At 43.3% G+C, this 11,590-nt stretch overlaps 1 protein-coding gene across 1 annotated transcript; it reads right to left on the bottom strand.

Moving 5' to 3' along the window:
• Positions 1-1,099: 1,099 nt before the first annotated feature.
• On the bottom strand, positions 1,100-10,895 carry LOC135526083 (platelet-activating factor receptor-like). Its single transcript, XM_064954174.1, has 3 exons — positions 10,414-10,895; positions 4,376-4,470; positions 1,100-3,950 (listed from the first exon to the last, which is right to left on the bottom strand). Exon 3 carries the CDS (start codon positions 3,906-3,908, stop codon positions 2,790-2,792), a length of 1,119 nt encoding a protein of 372 aa, XP_064810246.1. The 5' UTR covers positions 3,909-3,950; positions 4,376-4,470; positions 10,414-10,895; the 3' UTR covers positions 1,100-2,789.
• Between the last annotated feature and the right edge of the window lie 695 nt (positions 10,896-11,590).

Genomic DNA, 11,590 nt, shown 5'->3' with positions numbered 1-11,590 from the left:
CATCAGCATCAGGGTGACCTGGTGGGCGTCGTTCAACCACTGCCTGGTCCTCTGATCTCAATCCGTGCTACCCTAGCCCTCCTTGATCTCCAGCACAACCAGGGTCCAGGGGCTCTGGACTACGTGGTGGGGGAGGAAGCACCCCACGAAAACCCCCACCACAGCACACAGCATCTGCAGGGCCCGGCCCTTCACCCCCCTGGGTTTGGAGGAACTGGAGCCCCGAGCCTGGCTAGGGGGCCGTGCTAGTAACACCCAAACTTTTGCACATTTAATAACAGAAAAATAGCTAAGAAGCCAGAAGAACGCTTTGGCTGGATTGTCACCAGGAAGTGATGTAACACTGACCCCTCACCTCTCTTCTGCAGTCAAAATAAAGCAACTGGTTTCTGTCTCTTAATTTGTCCTGTTTAAGGTAATGATGGGAGGTTCAGCTCTTTTTACTGACTGATCTTTGACTCGTTCAGTCAAAAGAACAAACCTTTAGACTAATTTCATTCACTTGTGTCAGTAATGCCCAGAGCACACAAGACCCCCTACCAGAGAACAGTGAGCTGAAAACTCAAGAGAGTCATGATTCTCCAAGCCTCTCATTCACATTGTTCACCATAGGGGCTTATTGGAGCTGTCATTTGTGACGAGACTTGTAAATGTGTGTTCTAAACAATGTACATATGTTTTTATGCCTAGCAATCAACAAAACTTCTTGATATATTTGAAACAAGGTCTAGTTCTTGCTGCAACCAGACTAGATTGTGAACAACTCTTGCTGGAATGCATTGCAGTATTGCTTCAGTCCCTCTCCTAGGGAAGTGAATTTGAATGTTTTGGTTATAAGTCTTTGTTAAATCTATTCAAGAAAAGTCAAATTGGCCAAGCCCTCATTTGTTTTCTGTGCTACACCTGGAAAATGTAAATAAAATGTTCAAGTTTCCTGTAGCATTCTGTGTTGTCAGTATTATTTTGATAAGTGAGCCATGTTAATGAATGTGAAAATGGAATTTGAAAATTGTACATTTCTGTTTGTTTCCCATAATCTTTTAATGGTAGCTTTTAATTTGTGAAACCACAAAAAAACTGGTATTTCAATAACAATATATCTGTTAGATATTTGTTTTATTTGAGAATGCAGTACAGCGTTACACAATATGTTCCAATTGCATTACATACAAAGAGTTACAGTAAGTGCAACATTTATATCAGTGGTCAACTTACTTCATAAACCATCTCTGTTTATACTTCAGCAGCTGACAGCTGAGAAGTAATCAAGTTCATCACATCCCACTGGGCATACACAGGTTGAATCAACATTGTTTCCACGTCATTTCATTGAAATTACGCTGACCCAACATGGAAGAGATGTTGAATTGACATCTAGGATGGTTACCAGCCTCATAAAATGACCTTAAAGCTTGTTACTTCATCATTCTTTATAATAATAACAGCAATAACAATAATAGCAATGCATCACATTTTTAAAAGTACTTCTTGGCTCCCAGTATTTGTTTTGCAAAATTTGGCGTACAAAATTGCAAAACAAATACGATATGATACGATATACTGTACTTTGTCCATTTACATGTAAATTCATTTTGTGATGTCAGCATACAAATACACAACACAATATATTACATGCCGTAGGAAAAACTGGAAAGCTAGTACACAAGTCACACATTTAGATTTTCACATATTCAAAGTCTCTGGGGCCTACTGTTCATCCGTCCCACTGTTCAGCAGCCTGATGGCTGAATGAAACTTGCCCTGCTCCTACTCTTGCTGAACAGTGGGACCCTTAGGCCTAGATTCAATCAGATCAGCATTAACCGGCAATAGCCGACACCCACATAGCTGATGTTTTGGCGGTGTCGGAGGTGTAACTGCATTGGGGCTGTCATATCGGTGAGCAGCTGGTCTTGATCATTGTCACAAAGCCAGACCCGTCCTACTCACGTTTGAAGTTCAGAACGAGAAAGTATAGGCTATATGGAAATAATGAAGCTCAAATTTTAAATAATTCAACGAAATAATGAGGATTTCTGAATAGAGCCCTTAACCTCCTTCCAGAGGAAATTGTATACGGGGTGAATTTATTATTTATAGAAGCTCCAGTTCCCTATGAAACTTCTGCTTTTATACTCTGTTTACGCTCAAAGAGAAAACAAACAGGAAGAAAGAGGTGGTGAAATTTAACAGCTAATCAAATGGCTACCCGTTGTGTAGGCGTCACAGGCTCTCTTTCCTCTCCCTTGAAAACCAGATGCATCTGGTTGTAAACATCCCACAGCATATTAATGCATACTTGGTGTTTTATATTACTTGCACCTGTAGATGCCTTAACAAAATCTTCCAAACTGGCAGCGACTACAGGGGTACAGACCAAAAGGACATGGCAAAATGCTCAACCATTTAAAGGTTTAAGAATTGCTGCCACTAAAATCTGTCCCCTGTACAATCTGTCTCCTTTAACATAGGAGTTAAATTGGTACAGCATTTTCACTCATGGGTGCAACAAATATAGCCTCTTACAAGGCACGGCTCAAAATATGTTAATAAGCCAGAAACAACAATAACATGCACTCACAAGTGGTCAAAATGTTTTTGGCCCCCCAAAGACAAGGTACAGTACTGTATTCTGTGGGGTGGAATTACAGTACCATTCAAAATAAAGCAATTGTTTCCCCGCCCACAACAATTTACACTATGCTGAAGTAAAATGTTTGGAGTACTTTACTATCGATAATACCCAAATTTACCATATAAATTACAGTTTTCCGTTACAGTGAAGGACTTTAATTATTGAGCTGCTGCTGTTCGCTATGGAGCCGCTGGCTCACATTCTTGCATTCCACTATAGAGACGTGTGTGGTGGCTGTTTCCGAGCAGGCTCTGCCCCTCCTCACCTTTTTCAGATGGTCCTTGATATACATGTGGAACCTCCTGGTGGCGAAGCAGTACACCACGGGATCGAAGAGGCAGTTGAGCCCCATCAGCATCAGAGTGACCTGGTGGGCGTCGTTCAACCATTGCTTGGTCTTCTGGCTCCATTCCGTGCTGCCCCAGCCCTCCTTGATCTCCAGCACAGCCAGGGTCCAGGGGCCCTGGACCATGTGGTGGGGGAGGAAGCACACCACGAACACCCCCACCACAGCGCACAGCATCTGCAGGGCCCGGCCCTTCACCCCCCGGGGTTTGGAGGAACTGGAGCCCCGAGCCTGGGTAAGGGACTGGGCTAGTAACGCCCGGGCGATGAGCAGATTACACACTACAACGAGGAAGAAGACCAAGACGAAGCACCCCACAATGATAAGGTGGGTTGCGGCCACCAGCCGCTTCTCGCCATCCGTCTCATTGTGGTAGCCCTCGAAGCATCGCGACACGTTGCTCTTGTCCTTCTGAATGCCCGTCTTCACGAGGTATGGCACAGACATGGACAGAGTGACCCCCCAGATGACCGCTGTGACGGCCACCCCACGGCACCAATGGTCGGACGAGGCGGCATCCAGCGGACGCGTGATGGCCCAGTAGCGGTTGATACTGATGGCAGCAAGGAAGAGGATGGAGCAGTAGGTGTTGATGAAGAAGAACACGCCGGTGACACGGCACAGGAATTCGCCGTAGAGCCAGACGCCACCATGATGGTAGTAGCCAATCCAGAAGGGGAGGGCGGACACGAAGAGGAGGTCGGCCACAGTCAGGTTGGCCATGTAGATGCAGATCTCGTTCAAGGCCTTGGCATCGCGCAGGCGCCACAGCACGAACAGCACGTAACTATTGGATATCAGCCCAAGGATGAACACAACACCGTAGAACACTGGGAAGAGGGTGTAGCGGAACACCGAGTCCAGGAAGTTTCCGTTCCCGACAAAGTTCACAGCCGTGGTCACTACTAAGTCCTCTTTATCCCCCATGGTCGACTCCAGTGTTGGTTTTGCGAAAGCAAGCAACTCCCTCTGTGAGAAAAATACTTCCTATTAGAATCATATTTCAAGACTCACTGCAATATTCACTTTAGTGGACTTTCGACACTGTGCTCTCTGTTTGTGATGATGAGTGAATGAAGACCATGTTTCCAGTCAAATCTAGACTAATGTCTTCCTGCTCTGTCATCAGTATAACAGGCAATAACAAGAGGGGTCCTACTTTATATTTACAAAAATTGTGGCTCTAAAGGCTTCATAAGCCCTACTTAGTGGCTTAACAACTCACGTATTAGAAAAATAATAAAGTGTATATAAAAAGTGTTATGATATTGTATGTAATGACATGATATCTGGACTGATGCTTTGCCTAATGTGGCATAACTGTTTGGCCACCCTAGTGACATTCACTTAGGAATGGGAAGTGAGCGCAAGAGGAAAGGTTGAACTTTACTTACCCTGGTCAGTTCAATGGGATTCCCACAATCCGGAGGAACTACGCCACTAAAATCCTTAAGGATGGATATGTCCTGGTTCCAGTAAATCCCAAACCCTTTTCCAAGGAAAGGAAGTACAAAGAAATTGAGTGTAAATGTGTTAATATTTCACGTTAAGACTTGTCTTTCTTCTCTCTTAAACTTGAAATTAAAGAGATAACAATATATAACAACAATATACATTATACACTAAATATATACAGTGTACAAAACATTAAGAACACTTGCTCTTTCCATGAAATAGATTGACCAGGTGAATGCTATGATCCCTTAATGATGTCACTTGTTAAATCCACTTCAATCAGTGTGTGTGTGTGTGTGTGGGGGGGGGGGTCAATATTAGGAAGACATTCCTAATGTTTGGCATAGGCATTGTAAACATACAACTGCAACATTCACACATGGTCGACTACACTGTATTGACAATCCAGAGTTCAAATGAAGCAATTGTTTGCTTGCAGAGGATTACAGGAATGAGGTGCCTATGATTGGCCAGCAAATCTCAATTCTGCGCTAATTTACAGGGAAAATGCAAATTGGAAATTTCTCGTTCTCAACTTCTATGGCTGGACGCCGCTTGGGCCTGATGGATGTTTTCCAGCCCTGTCATCTGTCCCTATCCGAATGGCCTGTGCTACCTAGAACTTGCCTGCCAAGGACGTTGTCTCCATCTGCTTCTCCTACTCCATCTTGTAATGAAGTAGACAGAGAACAGCAAAGAAGATTGTTCCAATCAGCTTCTGGTCCCCATGTCACAAGTCATGGAAACCAAAGGAAGCAGCATGCTGCTAAGTGGACGGCAGTGATTGCGAGAGGTTCGGAGCAGATTGACATAAGGAATAGATTTGCTGCACTGGTGCCTGATCTAACTGCGCCTTCGTCGCTGGGACTGCCTGTGTCTGCGATGGCGGTGCTGACTCCAAATACGCTGACTCCAGCAGTGGCTTCGTTGTCGAGTTCGGCTCCTTTCCCTCTCTCTGGATCTGACGGACACTGCCTTCTGTGGGAGGTCTGGACCTATCGGGGGAAGCAGCGGGCATACTCTATCCTGCTTCCCATGGATCCGTGAAAGGTTCAAAGAATTGTGTGAGAGGTAGGAATGGTCAGATTTCTCCATTCCCTTCTCCGGCCATTGTATTGGGCGGTTCAATGGTGTGTAATGTCTCAGTCCGTGGGGTCAAAAACTTTGTGCTATCCAGGAGCACAAGCACAGGATATCAATAAGCTGCTCCCTAACATTTTAAAATCAGCATCAGGAAATTGAGTCTATCATAGTTCATGTGGGATTCAATGACATTATGAAGGGCAGCTCAGAACAGCTGAAGATGGATTTGAAAGAACTGATGGGGTTGAGTGTGGCATTGAACGTTTCAGCAAACTTTTAGCCCTCCATAACTGGCTACGAGACTATTTCAGCTCTGTGGGTGTAACATTTATTGACAATTTTGATACCTTCTGGAAACAAAGCTCGTTTGATAAGGAGGATGGGATCCATCCAAATAATTTGGGTTCCTGGATCCTTGCACAGCATTATAAGGCTACATTATAAGGCTGCAATTACTTGTCAATGACTCAAGCCCAGCTCAGTAAATTCCTACCATTGTGTCGCTGAGTTGTCATAATGTTTCAGCAATTATCCCAGGGGCGTTGGAAGACACAATGTAAGTAACCTAATTTATGCCCCTCTAACTGCGCTGAATGCCTCTGCTGAACCCACAGCTATTGTATGCAGTGATCATGTGCCTATGAACCAGAGTTATAGTGTTAGCACTGAGGCGGTGTGCCTTAGTTGGAAGTCCCATGTGTGCAGCTCACCCTGCACTAACATAAACAGCATGAGCATGTCTAATTCTGCTAAGCTTCCCAATAAAACAATGAGATCAATCAAGCATCCCAGAAAAGTGTTCAAAGCTAGCCCACGTTATCATATGTAGCCTAAGAAACAAGGTTAATGAAGTAAATAACTTGCTAGTAACAGACATTCATATTTTGACCATCTCTGAAACTCACTTAGATAATTCATTTGATGATTCAGTGGAAGCAATACAAGGTTATAACATATACAGAAAAGACAAATGCCAGTGGTGGAGGTGTTGAAACTATACTATAACACTAAGATAAATTATATAAAGAATGATAGTAAAAAGCTTTGGAGCACCTTAAATTAAATCTTGGCCACAAAGGCAAACTCAGCTTCATCATTCATTGAATCAGATGACTCATTAAACCCACTATGTCCAACTACTTTAATGGTTTTTTAAATTGTCAAGATTAGCAAACTTAGGCATGACATGCCAGCAACAAACGCTGACACTACACATCCAACTATATCTGACAAAATGATGAAGTATTGTCATTTTTTATTCCATAAAGTGAGTGTGGAAGAGGTGAAAAATGTTTTGTTGTCTATCAACAAAGTCAAGCCACTGGTGTTTGACAACTTGGATGGAAAATTACTGATGATAATAGCAGATGATATTGTCACTCCTATTTGCCATATCTTCAAGTTAAGCCTACTAGAAAGTATGTGCCCTCAGGCCTGGAGGGAGGCAAAATTCATTCCGCTACCTAAGAATAGTAACGCCCCCTTTACTGTCTCAAATAGTCAACCGATCAACCTGTTACCAACCCTTAGTAACTTTTGGAAAAAAATGTGTTTGACCAGATACATTGCAATTTTTACAGCACTTACACAAATGACTGATTGGCTGAGAGAAATTGATATTATGGGTGCATATTGTGGGTGCTGTTTTGTCAGACTTCAGTGGGGCTTTTGACATTATCGATAATAGTCTGCTGCTGGAAAAAATGATGTGTTATGGCTTTACACCCCCTGCTATATTGTGGATAAAGAGTTTGTTGTCCAACAGAGTCTCCGACCTAGTTAATGAACTTCTGCCTGTCCTCGACCTGCCTATTGCCTGCCCCTTGCATTTTAATAAATATCAGAGACTCAAACCATCTGCCTCCTGTGTCTGCATTCTGGGTCTCGCCCTGTGTCTCTATAGCACAAACTGGCCCTGAGACCATGGAGGACTACATTGAGGACTCTCTGGTTGCTGGGAGCATTCATCCTTCTGCCTCCCCTGCCGGTGCAGGGTTCTTCTTTGTGGAGAAAAAGGACAAGAACCTGCGTCCATGTATCGACTACAGGGGCCTCAATGACATCACAGTTAAGAATTGTAACCCTCTACCACTCCTCTCCTCGGCTTTCGAACCTCTCCAGGGGGCAGCCATCTTTTCCAAGTTGGACCTTCGGAATGCCTACCACCAAGGTCGGATACGCAAAGGAGACGAGTAGAACACGTCCTTCCATACCCTGGTCAATTATGTGCTCTGTGGCATGTTCAATGTGAAGCCGGATGCTCTCTCTTGCATGTATAGTTCCGCTGCCACACCTTCTGACTCTGAGACCATCCTCCTTACCTCATGTCTTGCAGCTACAATTGTCTGAGGTATCGAGAGCCTGGTCCGCAAGGCACAACGTTCCCTGGGAGGGAGGGGCTAACCGGATTTTTGTCCCTGATTCGGCCTTATCTCAGGTCCTGGAATGTGCTCATTCCTCCAAGCTCACCTGTCATCCTAGCTCCCGTTGAACCCTGGCCTTCCTCTAACAACGCTTCTGGTGGTCCCCCTATGGTTCCTGATGCCTCAGCCTTCGTCGCCACATGCACGTGTGTGCTCAGAATAAAACTCTGCGGTAGGCCTCCTTCAGCCACTCCCTGTTCTTCATCGCCCCTGGTCTCATATATCCCTGGATTTTGTCACTGTGCTTCCTCCGTCTGATGGCAACACCACTATCCTGACAGTGGTGGATAGGTTCTCTAAAGCTGCCCATTTCATCCCTCTCCCCAAGATACATTCAGCGAAAGAGACGACTCAGCTCATGGTGCAGCACGTCTTCCAAATCCATGGACTCCCTGTCGACATTGTTCCTAATCGTGGTTGTCAATTCTCGTCCCGATTCTGGAAGGCGCTCTGCACCCTTATTGGGTCATCGAGCCAGCTTGCCCTCCAGTTTCATACCCGGTCCAACGACTAGTCGGAGAGTGCCAATCAAGACCTGGAGACTATGCTTAGGTGCCTCGTCTCGACCAACCCCACCATCTGGAGCCAACAACTCACGTGGGTGGAATACGCCTGCAACACCCTTCCCTGCTTGGCCACTAGTCTCTCGCCTTTTGATTGATCCATGCGATATCAGCCCCCGCTCTTCCCTGAGCAAGAAGTCAGCATACCATCAGCCCAGATGTTCATCCGTCGCTGTCGCCGTACCTGGAAGACCGCCACCCTGCTCCCCGCTATCGACTCGGGCAGAGGGTACGGCTGACCACTCGGGATTTGCCCCTCCGGGTGGAGTTCCGTAAACTTTCCCCTAGCAGTTTAATCAGCCCTTTATCGGCCTCGCACCCTCCGTATACATCCCACTCTTCATGGATCTAGGATCAAACCTCTGTCTCACAGCCCTTTGTCTCTTGTTTCCACCTCTGCCTGGCTTGACCTAACGTTTTTCAAACTGTCTGCCTCGTATATCTGCGTCTGGGTCTTATCCTGAGTTGTGTTAGATAAGATGTATTTTGGTAGGGATGACTCTCAATGGGCTGAATATCATGCACTGTATAGGGGTTACTGTTAAATTAACAGTAGCTTACAGGCAGCTCGTGGTAAGCAAAATTCTGCATTTCATTCTATAGTACACTTCCTGTAATATAAATATGGTATCAAAGCAAGTACTGTTTAATAACACACAGTGCAATAACGTTAAAAATGTAATTAATATAAATTAATATTGAACAATGAATGGATTCACATACAAGGCATAAAGCTTACGTTCTAAAGAATTAGAAGACAAAGCATGAACAGAAGAGATGCTTATTAGGCCAGAAGCCTAGGAAATAAGAATTGATCAAACAACCTTCCTCCATGGACTAGTTCCAGGATACAAGAGAGAGAACAACATTTAAATAAATGTACAACATTTGAAGGTGTAACCTTTCAACCCAAAACCAACCACCATTGACCAATCAAACAATACCAAGCTTACAGTAACCTAAACGTTCCCAGGCCTAAATCTTCACAGGGTGTCACAGCATTTAAAGGATTGTGTGAGGGATGAGACCAAAGTAATAAGACACAATTCCTGAGAAGACAATAAAACTTTGCATAGAGTAATTCAGAGTCCACCCTGTAGAGATACAAGTAATGTCAAAAGCCACACTGAAGCCACACTGAGGTCTAACAAAACAGCCGCCAACATCCATAGGCCATTTACCATGCAACTCCGGGTGTCAGAGAGCACACAAATTAGGGCTAAGCCTATAGGACCCTATTTTCCTGTTTTTCCAGTTTTGCATTTTGCATACAACACCTTCACTAATCGGTTTTGGGTGTGCAGTAGATTCTGCTTATTATCAGCAACCAGCACAGAGAAAGGCCTGTCTGGCTGAAAGGGGCAATCTGGGATTCAAACAATTACTTTTTTGGTAAACAGCTGAGCAGTATTGCTGAAAAAAATTTAACCACTCAAATTCATTGAAGGAGCTATGGACGCAAGGACGATCAATGGAATAAAACAAGATTATAACAAGAAAGTTAAACTAAGCTCATGAGGTATTTATAAGTTCTTCAAGAAGAAATGGCTATGTATAATTATATACCCCAGATTGCCCTTTTAAGAACTGCTTGTACAATGTTTTCTAATACTGTATGAAACAATTTAGGTTTCTCTGCATGGCTCTAGATGTTCGCAGTGCGTGCACATTTGTTTGAACCCTTTACAATAAATACTTATAAATTATCAAACATTTTCACAGGTAATAAAGATCAGTGCAAAACATTTGAAATCTCAAGCAGGATAGTACAATATTAGCACCTATCCTATCTTTGTATAATAGCATTTACTTGGCAACTTTGTAAAAAAAAAAGGGGAAAAAGTGATGTTCCCATATGTAACAATACAATTACATTTTATTTGAAAATAGTAAGAAAGATGCGCTTACCTGAGTGCGTGGCTCCTCTCTCAATGTGGTAGTCTTTCCAAGTGTGTGTGTTCCACACTATTATCTTGAAACTAGCGTTTTTTTAGGCTACAATAGTAAACATACTGTATCTATAGCCTAGAACATGTACATATTATAATAAAGTTTCTTGAAACTAGAGAAACTCCTCGAATGAATCCACCAGGAAGCGCTTGACTCGACCGCCCAGGTTGCGTGCGCGAGCGCTGCGAAATAAATGTACACACAATTGTTATTCAACCAATCTGCGTCTCCGTAGTCCGGGCGTCTGTGTCGCTAGTTTTTTTGTTTTATTTGAGAAGTTTGACGCACTGCATGTCCTACCCCTGCCAACGAGCATAGAAGGGTTGTGAACGTTATTTATAAGAAGACACCTCTCCTGAAAATCGGACCTCTCTGAAATTAAAATGGATGGTCCTCCTCTTTCAGCAAAACATATTTTACCTAAACCCTCCCTAACGCGTAAAAAAAGTGACCCTCTTCTATACCAAAAATAATAATTAAAATATAACGTGGATAGCAGAGAGCATGTTTACCATTTACCCCAATTTATTGGACAGACCAGAGCCTTAGATATGCAGTTTTAGAAAATGTGTTAGCATTGTATGGCAAGACAGAAATGTTGATAGCGCACAGGGCTGCCGGCCAGAAGGTCTGGTTGTGGGTTCGCAGACCACCGTGGACAAGAGTAGGAGTGGAAAGATCTCATTTTATTTATAGTAAAAGCATGAATCTGTCATTGTATTTACAGGTCTGAGAAACAATAGCCTTTTATAAAAATGTCATGCAATTCTAAATCATTTTACATATTAGCAGAATGAATCATTTGGATGCTACAGATAATCCTGAATTAATCGTGAATAATGATGAGTGAGGAAGTCATACCACTCCAAAAATGCGAACCTCCCCTTTTATTGTAATGGTGAGAGGTTAACATGGCATGATATTTGTCTGTAACTTTCTCACTCATCATTATTCACTACTAATTCAGGATTATCCATAATTAGCATCCACATTAGTGTAGAAGTCTTTAAAAACATATTCTATTCTTATTTATTTATTTATTCTAAATGACACAATACATTATTTAGCATTATTTTCTATTGGCACAAAATAATCTCAAACACAACCAAAACAAACAGCAAATGCATCCAACATG

This window comes from Oncorhynchus masou, chromosome 32, assembly GCF_036934945.1.
Source record: "Oncorhynchus masou masou isolate Uvic2021 chromosome 32, UVic_Omas_1.1, whole genome shotgun sequence".
Taxonomy (NCBI): Eukaryota; Metazoa; Chordata; class Actinopteri; order Salmoniformes; family Salmonidae; genus Oncorhynchus; species Oncorhynchus masou.
Note: the sequence above shows the minus strand (reverse complement) of the source record. Positions and strands in the feature narration are given on the sequence as shown.

Bases quoted from the DNA above. Each gene is read 5' to 3' on its own strand.
- LOC135526083 (XM_064954174.1), bottom strand. From the start codon at position 3,908: ATGGGGGATAAAGAGGACTTAGTAGTGACCACGGCTGTGAACTTTGTC.